This window comes from Macaca fascicularis, chromosome 3, assembly GCF_037993035.2.
Source record: "Macaca fascicularis isolate 582-1 chromosome 3, T2T-MFA8v1.1".
Taxonomy (NCBI): domain Eukaryota; kingdom Metazoa; phylum Chordata; class Mammalia; order Primates; family Cercopithecidae; genus Macaca; species Macaca fascicularis.
Window position 1 is genome coordinate 158011888 of NC_088377.1, and position 17410 is coordinate 158029297.

Below are 17410 nucleotides of genomic sequence, written 5' to 3' on the forward strand. Positions count from 1 at the left end.
AGGAAACAACCTCCGCCATGAGGAAGTGTATTGTAGAAACTGAAAAGATGCTAATGGTGTTTAAAAAGCTCTAGTTCAAACAAATGTGCACGCAGACCAATGGATAGCCTGAAAATGACGAAGACATTTCCGTTTCTTGTGTCTTTGATAGAAAAGAAAGAGCTTTTATTTTCTTTCGTGTGGTAATCATTCAGATTTGTCCCATGACACCCCCAGAAGGTTGAAGAATAACAAACTCCCAAGTGTAAACACAGAATTTAGCAAGGAAACCAGGCTTCTGGATGAATCCCTATAATTGCATGTTTGGATAAAATAAGATTTTCATACATTAAACAAGGTAGGATTTTTCTATCTGGGACAGAACTTTCAACACTTGAAAGTTGTGAGGGGTTGTGGTTCTTTCTCCTCAAAGATGGCAAACACTGAGTTGTCCCTCCTCTCTGTTCAAGTTCACTAACTAATCACCCAGTATCCATGCTATCGCTGGCCCTTCTGTGGCCTATTTTTATACTGTTCGCTGTTCAATGTCACTTGTTTGGTAACACTCAACATCAACAAGTGCTACCAAATTGACACCAGAGGACAAAAAAGAATCAAGATATGTAGAGCCTGCTTTATACTGAGCCAGCTGCCACTAGATGTTTTTTGTGGTAATGAACACGTGAGGCCATGTGGATGCAAGCGATGGCTCCGGGTTCCCTCAGACTGCTCACAGACAGCTGGTCTGCAGTGCAGTTTTAGGTTCCCACGTGGGAACCCCATAAAAAACAATATGCCAGAAATCCCAAATCCTATCCCTGAGGATCATTTTGGTGACTTCTAAGGGAATGTGTGTGCATTTTCTAGGGCTTCCCTAACAAAGCATTACAAACTGGATGGCCTATAGCTATAGAAATTTCTTGGGGACAAATTTCATGATTCTGGAAGCTAGAGGTCCAAAATCAAGGTGTCAGCAAGGCCATGCTCTTCCTGAAGACTAGAGGGAAGGCCTTCCTTGTCTCTCCTAGGTTCTGGTGGTTTGCTGGCAATCTTTGGCATTCTGTGGATTGCAGCTACATAACTCCACTCTGCCTCCATCGTTAATGGCCTTCTGCCTGTGTGTTTGCATATGGCCATCTTCGTATAAGGACGCCAGTCATATTTGATGAGGGGTCCACCCTACTCCAGTATGACCTCATCTTCACTAACTACATCTGCAATGACCCTATATCCAAATAAAGTCACATCCTGAGTGTCTGGGGATTAGTATTTCAACAGAACTTGTCAAAAGGGACATAATTCAATGCATAACAGGATATGAACTAGAAACGGGTATCTTTGTTATCAGTGTAGGAAGATTTAGCTTAAATTTTCAAAGTAATACAAACCCCAGGAAAACTCATACTCCCTCCTAAGAAGAGCAAAAGATGGAGAAACCCGATGGTTGCCTTCAAACAAAAGGAAAGGAGGAATAAGATGAAAAGGAATTAATCCAAAGCAAAGAGAGTGGCTTATGTGGAATGTCAGGGCAACTTTCTCTGACACATCTGTGCACTCATCAGCTGGGGCATCATCTCCCTGGGGTACATTGGGTCACTGTGTGCCTCATGGTAATAAACTCCAGAAGCCTCATTGACTCGCTAGAGATGAACTCATCCTTCTTGCTTGCTTAATGGCAGAATACAAAATGAGCAGTCACTGACATGGAACGATTTCAGGAATGCCAAAAGGTTCTCCTTTTCCAAAATATCTTTTCCATCTTCCCAATACTGTTACTGACGTCCCTGACACCTCTCCACTTCTGGTTGAGGCACCTGGGCCAGAGCACCTGATGTAGCTCCTGATGTAGCAGGCACTGCCCTAAATGTTTTGCATAAATTAACTCATGCCCAGACAACAACCCTAAGATGTAGGTACTATCATACCACATCTTACAGATAAGAAACTTAGGCACAAAGAGGTTTAGTAGTTTAGATGAGATAACCCTGAGGAGCAGAGATTCGAGCCCAGCCTCCATGCTATTAACCAGGACATCATATTGCCTTTTATACCTGCTCTTCAAAAGCAACACAGTAATGGATTATCACACTCACTCACATCTGAGTGTCACATTTTTCAGATCCGCTCCCCTAGCAGAGAATGAAGCCTAAGCCATCTTTGTTTCTCAAATTGTCCCCCTCAGACCAGCTGCATCAAAATGAGGGGTTGAGGTATAAATGCCTGGACCCTGCCCTCGGAGCACTGATTCATAATCTCAAGGCCCAAGAGTCTGCATTTTAACAAGCATCCCCAGAAATTTCTTAAGTATGCTAATGTATGGGAACCGCTGACACTAACGGAATGGAATAAGGGGAACGTACAATGTTATAGTAAACAGGAAAGGTCATAAAGACATGACAACACAGTGAGGATCCTGGTACCCAATGGTCAGTCAAATGCCCAGGGGCCCTGGCCAGAAGAGAATTAGATTGCTGAGGAGTAAGAGTGATGCTGAATGTGGAGGCCTGAGAGCAGAAGGAAGCCAGCCAGCTACATCCTCTTGCTTGGATCACACACCCTTTCCTTGGTGGAAATGGTCACTTGCAGAGGGAGGCGAGGCATGTTTTACAGTTTGGACGGCAAGTATGGATGTAGACAATAAAAAGCAACCAGAGTGCATGGGTTCAGAAATCCCCATGTGCTTCTGTTTGAATGAGAGGCTTACATAAACAGAACAAGGAGTTTGGGGTGGGGTTAAGGAGAATGGTGTGATAGAGGGAGAGCGAATGAGGAACTGAGAGAGCAAAATCCTAGTTTAGTTCAATCACCGATTACAACCTCCCTGAGGCTCAGTCTCCTAATCTGTAAAATGGGGGAAATCATACCTGTCTTGTAGGTCCTCACACACAGGGCATGATGTGAATCCACTGAGGCATACAGCACTGTGTAACATGAGTTATTGCTATTCCAAGGTCCGTAAAAGGCTCTTGCCTTGGAATATATCTGCCACACCAATGCCTGCAGTCCATTAACGACACATAAAGGACACTGGAGATAATGCTGTCCCTTGTTCTATGCATCCTTCCCACCCATGCCAGAAAAGAAAACACAGTCACCTGAAGTCATTCTAAAGTACGTGTTATGTATATGCTTCTTTTCCTGTACAAACACATATACACAGACACGCACATACACAGACGTGCACATACACAGACACGCACATACACAGACGTGCACGTACACAGACACGCACACACACATGGGAAAACATGAGGAAGAGTGGAGACAAGAGGCACCAAAGGACAAAGTTGCTTTTCTCCCCTGTCCCTTCCCCAGCAGGGCTGGGCCTGGGCTGCTTCTCCTGCCTCCTCCCCGAAGCCCCCTCCTCATCATGTTCCAGTGCATGTCCACCACTTTGGGGCCAAGTCTACACAACTGCAGTGATTCAGGTCATGGGAGAAAACCCAAACAAGCACAAAACATGCTTCAACCTATGTTTTCTAAATTGTTTTTCTTTAAAGGTGAAGACTTCTGAGCTTGAATTATCCCCTTGTCAGTGGGTTTTCCATGCTGTCCAAGTGACCTAAGTGATAATCAACCTCCATTTCATTTTGAGAATGGTTGTGGTATTTTAGAGCTATGGTGAATAAGAAAATCATTTAAAATAAAATGATTTTTATTTATTATTTTATTTATTTTATTTTAAATGAATTTTAAATCATTTAAAATAAAATAGTGGGATAAAAGAGGATGCTAAAAATAAATAAATATATATATCTCAAAATGTGCTTGTAATACCAGGCAAAGAATTAATAAGAGATAATATTATGGTTGGTAAAATGTTATATATGGCTACATCCTTTCAATTGGCATTTATAGTTCCTTTAAACTATGCCTACTTGGTGGGAATTGAACAATGAGAACGCTTGAACACAGAAAGGGGAACATCACACACCGGGACCTGTTGTGGGATGGGGGGATGGGGGAGGGATAGCATTATGAGATATACCTAATGTGAATGACGAGTTAATGGGTGCAGCACATCAATATGGCACATGTATACGTATGTAACAAACCTGCACGTTGTGCACATGTACCCTAGAACTTAAAGTATAAAAAAATAAAATTTGCCTACGAAGAAATATTTATATGCTAATTAACATGTGCATAGTACCACTAGGTATTATAGAGGATACCAGATGTTTGTAGTAGACACAGACCTTGCCCTAAGTCCTGGTCTTGATGCAGTCACTTAGTCAAGTGACCTTCCTTCAGTGGGGAAATAAAGGACTTTACAAAAGACGTAAAAGACAATTCTTAATATAAAAGTGATCTAGATCTTCACAAACTTGTGAAGAGAAGCAGATGAGTGAAATAGGACACTATCAATGTAAAATATTATTCTGAGGCTGCTGTAATGACTGGGAAGCAACAAGAGGGAGGTCATTTCAAAGAGAGAGGCTCTAGGTTCCAAGCTGGATGCTCAGGTCAGTGACTGCGGGTCCCCTCCACACCCATCACCCCACACCCTAACCCTCTTCAGCTGCTCACAAAGGTAGATAAATACCCACTTCCATCCTGAAACCCTGGAAACCCCTGCTTCCACTGGGGGAGGTTATTTAGTATCTGTCACTCCGAGGGAACCAATGTTCAAGCCCAAGAATAAGAGTCAATACTCCTTCCAGAGGTTTACATTTTTCCTAGGGGTCTAGGTGGATATCCCTGGGAACCCCCGTCAACACAGGCATCTACAGTACAATCCAGGCCTCCTGTTTTCAGTAGGGGCCGCAAGAGCACTGCAGCCTTTTCCCCAGAGGTGCCAGTTTGGCCCAGTAAAGATTGCCTCTGAGGAAACACATGGGTATTAGAGCAAAGTTCCTTGTTCTGGTAACATTTAATTGTGCTATTTCTCAACCTCCTCTGCACCCACACACTCACACACAACATTTATTCCACCGACTTCAAAGGAAGCTCAACGTGTTAAAAATATGTGTGGGAACAAACAAGGGAGTTCGAAATGGGTCTAAACCCTCTCTCTGTATTACTGGGTTTGACATATACAGTAGGATTTTACAAGTATGTATTTAATTTTTTTTAAAAAGCATTTATGTAGGGTTTAGAATAATGACAATAAATCAGTATTTCTATTGTCCACTTGTGTGTTTTCATAGTAAATAATGGTCATTTATCTTTACCCAGTAATACATATTTATGGGTTTAAATTAGCAAAAGCCTCCCAAAAAGTAGCTCCACTCATTTATCCACTGGTGTCCAGATGCCATCCAGCCCATAAGGAGCTCCCAGAAAGGAGCAGGGGACAAACTAGGGCTGTCAGGAGTGAAGGAGAAAGAATGGCATATGCAAAAAGGAGCTGTAATTAAATCCAAGGGAACATGGCACCATCCAGTCTTTTGCACGAGACAAAGGGCAATCCTGGTAAAAATACAGATCCCCAGGCCCCACCTCCGAGATTCTGATCCGATTCTGAAATGGGGCTGGAGAATCTGGATTTTAACAAGCACCTTCACCAGGTGATCCTTTTGCTGAGAACCCCTGAGAAACGAGAACCCTGTGCTAGTGCTGAATGGAGCATTACATTCCAGAGTTGAAATCTGGTGATCAGGGCTCCAGATGGAGCTGGCCCTTGGTCTTTGGTGCATGCCTGGGTACAAATCCAAGCCACTTCAGGTATATGGGCTAATACTTCGACCCAAACACTATCTATAGCCTAAATTTTTTCTAATATTCTGTTTGGTATGAATTGTAGAAAGTTGTAAATGCTATATTTCCTTCTCATCTATTTCTGGACTTTGTCCCAGGACCAAATTCCAGGGCATCTGATAGACATTCATTGCATACATTTTTCTGTAAACATGAAAACTGAACTGTCTAATAGAAAAGGGCAAGAAAGTAGAAAATAAGAAATCATCATCAAAAGTGGTTTGTTTTGGAATTATATTAATTGTCTAGCTGCATAACAAATCACCCTCAAAACTGAGTCGCTTAGAACAACAAACATTGATCCTCCACAGTTTCTGTGTGTTAGGAATCAAAGTGATTTAATTTAATGGTTCTGCTCAGGGTCTCTCAGGGGCTGCAATCCAGGTCTCAGGCTTGGGGTCCTCTCAAGGCTGAGCTGGGGAAAGATCCATGTCTAAGCACACTCACGTGGCCAATGGTGGGATTCGGTTCTTCTTAGGCTGTCAGACTGAGAGCCTCCGTGTCCCAATGGCTGTTAGCCAGATCCCTCTCTCAGTTCCTTTCCACATGGGCCTCTCCACAGGGCAACTCACAACATGGCAGCTGCTTTCCAGTAGAGCAAGCAAGTGAGAGAACAAGAAAGGCAAGCAAGGTGAATGTCCCAGTCTTTTGTAACCTTATCTCAGAAGTGTTACCCCATCACTTTTGCCATGTTTTATTATTTAGAAGCAAATCACTAAGTCCAGCCCACACGTAGAGGGATGGCATTATGCAAGGGAATGAACACCAGCAGAGAGGGTCATTGATATCCATCTTAGATGCTGTCTATTGCATCTAAGCGTGATTTTTCTAAATGAAAAGAATATATTAATTTGTCACAGTCTTAGTTGATGTACCATCCCATTTGTGCTTTGCTAAAACTTCTATCAATGTAAAGCAAACATTTTCTGATACAGTTTAGGCAGGCAGTTTATTGTGGTAATAGAGTCCAGTAGTGTTGAAAAGATATGTTGAGGTCAGAAATTAAGCTCATGTTTCTAAAAGAGGAAATGTATGACTAACATGCAAGCCAACAGGAAAGAGTGCTTTGAGAATGCTTTCTGCTACAGGTAACTAAAAACCTAAACAGCTGTGGCTTAAAAATAAAGGTATATCTATGTCACATAAGCAGAAGTCTAGGGGTGGGCAGCTGCTGGCCTTGCTTCAGTAGCTTGATAATGGCAAAAGCAGCATCTTTTCTGTTTTCTGGGCCTTCTAATCATGCATGTCACCTCACAATCACAACATAGGCAACACCTCATATTCTAAGCAGCATGAAAAGGGCAAAGAGTCACGCCATATGCCTCTGTCTCTTTTCATAAAGAAGACAAAGCTTTCCTGGAAGTCCCCTCTAGCAGATTTCATTGGCCAGAACTGAGTCACATGCCTGCCTTAAACCAATCACTCACCAAGAAGACTAACATTATCATGGCAAGTCTAAACCAACTATGACTCATCTCTGAAATCAAAGGATTATTACCATTACTCGAATCCATCAGGATCCTGCTGGCAGAGAAGTGAGAATGTAAATTTTGGGCAGGCAACAAACAAGTCTTCTGTAAACATCATATGTGTTGTTTTTTATGTGTTCTATATACCCAGTACAATCACAATTTCCAATAGCAGTCTAAAAAGGTATTTTCCAATAGAAACATAATGTGTAAGATCATTACTTATGAAATCTCAAATGTACTTAAGTTTTCTTCTTGAAAATTCCTTATTCAAAATAAAATGTCCAGATTTTGAAACCCAGAAAAGATTCTATATTTTAAAAATCCTGTGCACATGTAAATTGTTTTTCAAATATTGCCTTCAGATACATTGAACAGAATGAAATCTGAGATTTACTGCATCAGCCAAGTATTATCAAAACACAACAAGACAGATTGCTTTTCTTGACGTCTGCTGCTTGATTTGTGTTAATTCATGTTTCTGAAATTGTAGTATCATAAGCCAATGCTGCACAAAGGTATTTCATGTCATTTATAAAAATCTAGAAATATAAACTGTTAACTCCTTATAAAGTGTCTGCTGAGACACAAAAATATCATGAAGTGCATTTATGTCTTTCATCTTTAGGTCTGCATAATAATTCTCTCCAGAAGGCCAAACTTGTTCCATAAATTACAGAACAGAAAGTTGGTTGTTGGAGGAGTAGCTCAGCCTCATCTGAGGCATCCCACTCTGAGAAACTAATGGCACCTACACCTCCTGAGCATTGAGGTTTTAAGCAAATTCTTAATTCTTGTTCCGCTCAAACTCTAAGTGAGCACATAAAGTGCTGCTCCAAGCAAGACCGGCCCTTGTAGAAGGGCAAGTGGAGTGAGTACCCTAGGAAACGGGACTCGGGAGTGATTGTTTCAATGAGAGATAAATCAAACTGATGCTAAATGTGAACAACGAACCCATTAGGGATTGTGAGAAAGAGACACCATCATCCACTCAACAATAAACCTGTGGGACCTCATGATAGCCTGAGGATGTTGAATTTCAGGCGCAGGTATCCAGAATGTAGCACCTAGACTGATCAAGTCTGTGTGATGATAGCAAGCAGCAGTGGAAGAGCCCAGGAGGGTTCCTAAGCCTAAACTGCAATCCAGTGCTGCCTTTAAATGGGAAGGTATACTTGGTCCAGTCATCTGACAACTTTGGTCTTCAATTTCTCTATCTCAAATGTGACTCTATTGCTTTAAGAATCCCTTTAGCTTTAAATATCTGTGAATCTGCTGAAGCAGGTGTGCTTTGATTGATGTGGAACTCTGAACTCCCTTAAATACAATGACCAATTATTTAGCTGAACTTTGTTGGATTCAGTGCATTCTGAATACATGTCAAAATATACTTGGATTTGTAAAAAATATTCCTTTCTGGTTTTTTTTTTTACCATGAATAGATGTACAAAAATGTCTGTGTTCACACTGTAGAATGGACATTTCTCGTAAACTCACACAAAGATACTTTCAAGTCAATGCCTTAGAAAGCAATGAGAGATTTAAAGGAGACCTAGAGATATAAATGGAGTAGACAGAGAAGGTATGTGGGGAGGGTGATGTAACTTCCTAGGGAAAAAGTGTGAAGCACAAGGCTGGACATAGACCTGGGAATCAGGAAATTAGAGTTCTAATAGCAGCTTTTCCATTGATTCACTTGGGATCTTGAGAATGTCTGTCTCATTTTAATTCTTCTGGGCCTCGGTTTCCATATCTGTCAATTAGCATGAGAGTCCCTGGCTGGGTGCCCAGGATTGTGAGAACATACTGTTCAGAGCCATAAAAATACAATCAGTGCCAATAATGTACTAGTACTAGTACCTAGGATGCAAAACATCCTAGGTACTAGATGTCCTAACTTAAAGTGGAAACATTAAAAAGAGTAATTATTTTAATGATCAAAATGGGAATATTTTAGGAAGCATATCTATCTGGGTGAAAATTAAGTAAATAAGACAATTGTAAAGGAGGCTTGTGGTCTCAGGAATACAAAGGCAAAAAAGCACAGACTTGAAATATAACAAGTTCTAGCTTTGTCACTTATCATCTCTGTGACCTTGGATAATTTCTTACCCCCCAGCAGTATTCTCATCTGTAAAGTGGGAAGAATGACATGCACTTCAGTGGGTTGTGGTGAAGACTACTACAAGTGGAAATTAGCTCTTTTGAGCCACTGGTGGGGTTTAAATTCACAGTCCTTATGTGCTTTGCAGCTGATAGTTCCTCTTATTACAATTGTCTATTTAAAAACCGAGTCACAGCCTGGTGCAGTGGCTCACTTCTGTAATCCCAACACTTTGGGAGGCCAAGACAGGAGAACTAGGAAACATAGTGAGACCTTCTCATCTCTACAAAAAAAAAAAAAAAAAAAAAATTAGCCAGTGATGCATGGCTGTAGTCCCAGCTATTCTGGGGGCTGAGGTGGGAGGATCACTTGAGCCCAGGAGGTCAAGGCTACAGTGGGTGGTGATCGTGCCACTCACTCTAGCCTGGGTGACAGAGGAAGACCCTGTTGAAAGACAGAAAAACAGAAAGACAAAGAAAGAAAGAAAGAAAGAGAGAGAGAGAGAGAGAGAGAAAGAAAGAAAGAAAGAAAGAAAGAAAGAAAGAAAGAAAGAAAGAAGGAAGGAAGGAAGGAAGGAAGGAAGGAAGGAAGGAAGGAAGGAAGGAAGGAAGGAAGGAAGGAAGGAAAGAAGGAAGGAAGGAAGGAAGGAAGGAAGGAAGGAAAGAAGGAAGGAAGGAAGGAAGGAAGGAAGGAAGGAAGGAAGGAAGGAAGGAAGGAAGGAAGGAAGGAAGGAAAGAGAGAAAGAAAGAGAAAAGAAAAAAGAAAAGAAAAGAGAAAAGAAAAGGAAGGAGGGAGGGAAGGAAAGGAGAAAGAGAGAGAGAAAGAGAGGAAAGAAAGAAAGAGAAAGTAAGAGAGAGAGAGAGAAGGAAGGAAGGAAGGAAGGAAGGAAGGAAGGAAGGCCGGCCTAGTCACCAAAAGCAAGAAATTTTTTTAAATGCTACTATCTATTGGGCATTTACTAATCATATTGCTATGCTCTGCACCCATACTAAGTACTTTATATAAATTATCTCATGTACTGCTCTAAAACTAATTACTGCTGTGTAAATGGAGGTAAAAAGAAACTAAGCTTTATTTCTGACTCTATTGTTCCTTTAACTGGTGTTGCTTTCTTTGTCAGCTGCACCTAATTGGCTGTAATTTTAGTTTTCTTTTAAACTGCCTTAAATATTCAAGACTAAGCAGCAATAACTAACTGAATATATTTATATAACATGTTATTTTTGTCATGTTGCTTTCCACCACTGGAGACCTGCTCTAAATTCACTTGGACATTTGAGGATAAATCATGCTCACTAGCAGTTTCTGAAAATGCAGTTTCACTGAAAATACAGGCATCAGAAATTTTGTAAGCAACTTAAAAGAAAGTATAAGAATCTCCAATGTATTCATTGAAAAATAATTTGAATTTATGCTTAGAAAAATAGAATTATTATTAAGAAATCTTACATACTCATGTTTATAAATATCTTCACTAAAGACCAATTGTATATATGGCGTAACACTGTCCTCAAAGAACATGCCGTGAGAATTGTTGCAGTTACCAGAGGGTTAAATTTGGCTAACTCATTTTTATTAATGTGCCTTTTAATTATGAAATAGCATACTCACCTTACAGAAAATTTGAAAAACATTTTTGTAAAGTGGTGCAATATTGAGGAAAGTTGATAACTTTCAGGTCAGATTTAAACCTCAAATCTACCTCTCATTTACCTGGACAACTCATTAGCATTTCTGAACCTCACATTTTTTCTATAAAGTGAGAATACTATGTTACAGAGTTGTTGTCAGTTAAATGAGAACGGTGTCTGATCATAATAACCAGCCAACAACTGTTCACAACTCTTCCCCTCCTAGGAAAAGGATCTCAAGGCAGACCTGCTTCGGGTCTGCTCTATAAAGAGGTAGGAATCCTCTGCTCCCAGTAAATTGCTTCCTGACCTTCTTTGGTAACAGACTATTTTTAATAAAAGTGATGGATCATTTCCCATTATACAGTCAAAATGTGTGTACCCATCTCAGGGCAGTCATGGGTGACCATTGCCCATCTTTTGACCCCAGATTAAGAACACCTGCTGTACTATTTTAATTCTGCCTTCAAATCCTCTTACAAAACAAGGACATCTTTAAAAAATAAAATTCTTTAGGTGTCTTGCGGTTAAATGCAGGGAAACCACAGCCCCTTATTTTTGATAGTTTTGGGAAGAATGCAGTGTCAGAACACAAACCCATAATAGACAAATAATTTGCACAGAAACTTCATAAAAGTATTGACCTGATTTGCCACCTTTTAAAACACACAAGTAAATGTTTACCCTGTGTCTAGATCCAAATGGGTGAAGAAAAAATGAGTGACAATAAATCTACTTAAGCTCACTTACATAATTGTGGCCATACCGTTTTTTTCACATTACATTATTAGAACATTGGACAATAAGTCAAGAAACAGAATGTTCTACAAAGTAAACTTTAAAAATTGGTAAGCATCATGTACTTTTTCCAGAAGACATTTTATTTTGTTGAATCAAAGGTGGCTTTTTGGCACTGAGCAGCTCCGTGGAGTCATGGCAGTCCTTATTCCCTAATCCTGAGCCTGCCTGTCGCTGCTGGCAGTCATCCACTTGTTTGGATTTCAAACTGCATTAAATCCCTTCCTATAGCTGTCACTGCCAAGCAGTTGCACTGGCTCTGTCCTACCTTTCTGTTGGTAATTCTGTTTTTAATCCTATGCTTCAGTGTAGTTTATATAAACCTTTACAGAGGGATAAAACTTCCTGTAATTAATCGTTTGGGTGAACGTGTACTTGGGAGAGCTATTGGCAAAGGGGCCAAATTTGCATTCCAGCTCCTTTCATCCCCACCCTTGAGCTAACCAAGTCCTGTGGATTCTTCCCTTAGCATCTCTGGAACCTTCTTTTCTTTTCTTTTCTTTATGACCACCTTTCCAGTCTTGGCCCTTCAAACTTGAGTGACAACAACAGTCTCCCTGCCTTGAGTCTCTTTCCTCCTTCTCCCACCGTGCATACGGTTGTCAAACTCATCTTGATAAACTAGTGTATCGATTGTGGCTACACTCCCCTGCTCCCACATCTTCCATAGACCTCACTGTCTGTAAAATAATATTCAGTCTGTCTCAACCCATCTTTCCAGACTTGGTGACACAGGTCTACTCTGCCTGAGACACTCGCTGTGACACCCTTGCTTGTTCCTGGGGCTTTGACACATTTCCAAGGTCCCTTTCTTCTTCCTCTCCAAATCATACCCAATTGCCCAAGCCCTGCTCAAATCTCCCCCCTCATGAAGCCTTCTTGATGCCTCCCAGCTCACCATGATCTAATTTCCTGAAGTAATTATGCTAACTGGACATTTGAAGAATTATTAACCAATTATGAACTAACTGCCCCTTAACATTGCATGTGTAGTTGTCTTCAAAGGCTGTTAAATTATGTCATGTTCATTACATTGTACTGAGTGCCTTGTATCCTTATCCATGTTTGGGGGTTTTACTTTAAGTCAAGAAATTTAATCACATCCATTTGGTTTTCTCTAGAGCTGCAGTTCTCAACCTTTTGTGTGGTAGAGACACACCTAGAGAACATGTTAAAAAAATCTCCTGGGTTCCACCCTTGAGAGAAAATAAGGTCCAAGGGGAACCCAAATATCTGTGCTTCAGGTCAGCTTAGTGGCTCATCCTATTATACCAATTCCTCGGAAGGCCAAGGTGGGTGGATTCCTTGATCTCAGGAGTTCAAGACCAGCCTGGGCAAAATAGTGAGACTCCATCTCTTAAAACAAAACTTGGAAAAAAAAAAAAGGATTAGCCCAGTGTGGTGGCATGCACCTGTGGTCCCAGCTACTTAAGAGGCTGAGGTAGGCAGATTGCTTGAGCCTGGGAAGTCGAAGCTGCAGTGAGCCATGATCATGCCACTGCACTCCAGCCTGGGTGACAGAGCAAGACCTTGTCTCAAAAAAATAAAAATGAAAAAATCTGTGTTTCCAAGTTCCAAGTGATGCTGATGCTGCTGGTTGCCTTTAAGCATCTCACAAAGAACGAACTCATAAATGCTAATACAGTATATGTCTATGGATACTGAATAGTGGGTTTTTTCTCTTTTCTTCTATTCCGTGCTCATGTTCTGTCACTTCTTCCTTTTAGATTGACTTTGAAGATGTGATTGCAGAACCAGAAGGGACACACAGTTTCGATGGCATTTGGAAGGCCAGCTTCACCACCTTCACTGTGACGAAATACTGGTTTTACCGCTTGCTGTCTGCCCTCTTTGGCATCCCAATGGCGCTCATCTGGGGCATTTACTTTGCCATTCTCTCTTTCCTGCACATCTGGGCAGTTGTACCATGCATTAAGAGCTTCCTGATTGAGATTCAGTGCATCAGCCGTGTCTATTCCATCTACGTCCACACCGTCTGTGACCCACTCTTTGAAGCTGTTGGGAAAATATTCAGCAATGTCCGCATCAACTTGCAGAAAGAAATATGAATGACATTTCAAGGATAGAAGTATACCTGATTTTTTTTCCTTTTAATTTTCCTGGTGCCAATTTCAAGTTTCAACTTGCTAATACAGCAACAATTTATGAATGAATTGTCTTGGTTGAGAACAAAAAGATCACTTTCTCAGTTTTCATAAGTATTATGTCTCTTCTGAGCTATTTCATCTATTTTTGGCAGTCTGAATTTTTAAAACCCATTTAAATTTTTTTCCTTACCACTTTATTTGCATGTGGATCAACCATCGCTTTATTGGCTGAGATATGAACATATTATTGAAAGGTAATTTGAGAGAAATATGAAGAACTGAGGAGAAAAAAAAAAGAACCAACAACCTCAACTGCCTACTCTAAAATGTTGGTCATTTTATGTTAAGGGAAGAATTCCAGGGTATGCCATGGAGTGTACAAGTATGTGGGCAGATTTTCAGCAAACTCTTTTCCCATCGTTTAAGGAGTTAGTGGATTACTGCCATTCCTTCCATAATCCAGCATAATCTTCTGCCTTCTCATGATCCAACTAATGCCTTACTCTTCTTGAAATTTTAACCTATGATATTTTCTGTGCCTGAATATTTGTTCTATAGATAACGAGACCTAAGTGCCTTCCTGTTTTTCACATTTTCCTTTTCAAACAGGGTCTAACTCAGCAACTCGCATTAGGTCAGCAGCCTCCCTGAAGACCAAAATTAGAATATCCATGACCTAGTTTTCCATGAGTGTTTCTGACTCTGAGCTACAGAGTCTGGTGAAGCTCACGTCTGGGCTTCATCAGGCAACATCTTTATCCATAGTGAGTATGGTCAACACTAGCCCGATGAAATGAATTAAAGTGGACCAATAGGACTGAGCCCTCTGTGGGCTGGCAGGCTTGGAAGCCAGCTTTCCCTGCCTCTCATCAGCTGAATGAGGTCAGCATGTCTATTCAGCTTCGTTTATTTTCAAGAATAATCACGCTTTCCTGAATCCAAACTAATCCATCACCGGGGTGGTTTAGTGGTTCAACATTGTGTTCCCTTTTCAGCTGATCAGTGGGCCTCCAGGGAGGGGCCCTAAAACGGAGGCCATTGTGTGAGCCTATCAGAGTTGCTGCAAACGTGACCCCTGCTCAGTAAAGCGCTTGCAACCGTCTGTTATGCTGTGACACATGGCCCCTCCTGCTGCCAGGAGCTTTGGACCTAATCCAAGCGTCCCTTTGCCCAGAAAGAAAATGGGGGAGGAGGCAGTAATAAAAAGATTGAAGTAGTTTTGCTGGAATAAGTTCAAATTCTTCTGAACTCAAACTGAGGAATTTCACCTGTAAACCTGAGTCATACAGAAAGCTGCCTGGTATATCCAAAAGCTTTTTATTCCTCCTGCTCATATTGTGATTCTGCCCTTGGGGACTTTTCTTAAACCTTCAGTTATGCTTTTATTTTTTTTTTTCATACACTTATTGGAACTCCGCTTGATTTTTGCCTCTTCCAGTTTTCCTGACACTTTAATTACCAACCTGTTACCTACTTTGACTTTTTTGCATTTAAAACAGACACTGGCATGGATATAGTTTTACTTTTAAACTGTGTACATAACTGAAAATGTGCTATACTGCATACTTTTTAAATGTAAAGATATTTTTATCTTTATATGAAGAAAATCACTTAGGAAATGGCTTTGTGATTCAGTCTGTAAACTGTGTATTCCAAGACATGTCTGTTCTACATAGATGCTTAGTCCCTCATGCAAATCAATTACTGGTCCAAAAGATTGCTGAAATTTTATATGCTTACTGATATACTTTACAATATTTTTTATCATGCATGTCCTATAAAGGTTACAAGCCTGCACAATAAAAATGTTTAACAGTTAAACAGTCAACTTTTACTATTTTTTCCCAAAACAGGTGTTTACATGTCAGCGTCTATGTGTGTCTATGTATTTGTAGGTAGTGAACATGTGCATAGTGTGTGTACGTGTTTGTATGTATTTGTGGGGGGTAATAGTCTCCCACTTTAAAATTATTGCAGAGTCACTCAGGATATTTCTGCTAAGGTCATCACCATTTATGAGTTACTTCAGATAAAAGTTATAATTAATAACAAAGTTTTTTAGCAATTTGCCCAATGTTTTATATGTCATCTAATTTGAGCCCCCAGCAAGCTTGTGTGATGGATATTAATACTCTCACTTGGTGAATGACACAATTTGCATTCGGGGCCAATGCCTTGAAGTCTGCCATGTCTTAACTGGGTTTTAAAGAGGTATTTTGCAGTCTCAATTTATTGCTTAGTTAAGTTTACATTCAGGACTTCTATATTAGGGTTCTCCAGAGAAAGAAAACCAATAGGAGATAGAAGGAGATGATAGATAGATAGATAGATAGATAGATAGATAGATAGATAATAGATAGGATAGAGATAAAGAGAGAGATGAAGATAGAGATAGATAGAGATGGACATGGAGATGGAGATAGAAAGATGGAGATAGATACATATATAGAGATGGAGATAGAGATATATAGGGACAGATAGAGAGAGAGATAGAAATAGAGATAGAGATAGATGGAGAATGAGATAGAGATATATAGGGATATATACAGACAGAGATAGAAATAGATGTATATCTAGAGATGGAGCTACAGGTAGAGATAGATGGAGATGATGAGAAAGAGATAGATGGAGATGATAGGGATAGAGATAGAAACAGATGGAGATGATAGAGATAGATAGAGATAGATGGAGATGATAGAGAGCAAGAGTTTTATTATAAGGAACTGGATCACAGGATTATGGAGGCTGACAAGTTCCCAAGTCTGCAGGGTGAGTCAGCAAGCTGGGAACCCAGGAGAGCTGATGATGTAGTTCCAGTCCAACATCAGCAGGCTCAGGAGCCAGGAAAAGCTGCTATTTTAGACCAAATCCAAGGGCAGGAAAAAAAATTCAATGTTCCAGTTTGAAGGCAGTCAAGCAGAAGGAATTCTCTCTTACTTGGTGGTCAGGGTCAGGGTCAGCTTATTCTATGCAAGCCTTCAACTGATTAGATGAGGCCCACCCAGATTAGGGAGGGCAATCTGCCTTACTCTATCTATAAATATTAATCTTATCCAAAAGCACCCTCAAAGAAACATTCAGAATAATATGTGACCAAACATATGGACACCCCATGACCCCGTCAAGCTGACACAAAAAGTCAATCATCACAGCTTCCAATCCAGTTCCATCTACAAAAATAACTATATGGTTTTGGACAATTTTACTCCATATTGGTAATAAATAGCTTCATACATCACATATTTAGCCTGTAATCCTAGCAGTTTGGAAGCCTGAGGTTGAGGCTGGAGGATCAATTGAGGCCAGGAGTTCATACCAGCCTTGACAACATAGTGAGACCATCAGAAAGAGAAAAGGAAACAAGGAAGGAAAGAAAGAAGGAAGGAAGGAAGGAAGGAAGGAAGGAAGGAAGGAAGGAAGGAAGGAAGGAAGGAAGGAAGGAAGGAAGGAAGGGAGGGAGGGAGGGAGGGAGGGAGGGAGGGAGGGAAGGAAAGAAACAAGGAAGGAAGGAAAGAAAAGAGAGGAAAAGAGAAGAAAGGAAAGGAAGGAAAGAAAGAAAAAGAGATAGGAAGGAAGGAAGGAGGGAAGGAAGGAAGGAAGGTAGGAAGGAAGGAAGGAAGG

At 40.6% G+C, this 17410-nt stretch overlaps 1 protein-coding gene and 1 long non-coding RNA gene across 4 annotated transcripts in view; both read left to right on the plus strand.

Annotated features, from left to right (window-relative positions):
- Positions 1 to 15610, plus strand: part of CAV1 (caveolin 1) — a 35826-nt gene extending 20216 nt beyond the window's left edge. For all 3 annotated transcript variants that reach the window (XM_015447263.3, XM_015447262.3, XM_015447264.3), the window contains exon 3: positions 13409 to 15610. In XM_015447263.3, coding sequence (XP_015302749.3) covers positions 13409 to 13750 — 342 coding nt within the window. In that variant the 3' untranslated portion in view covers positions 13751 to 15610. The remainder of the gene's footprint in view (positions 1 to 13408) is intronic.
- Positions 4235 to 9813, plus strand: LOC141409920 (uncharacterized). Its single transcript, XR_012432802.1, has 2 exons — positions 4235 to 8992; positions 9030 to 9813. It is a non-coding gene; the product is annotated as an uncharacterized lncRNA (long non-coding RNA).
- Positions 15611 to 17410: the final 1800 nt, after the last annotated feature.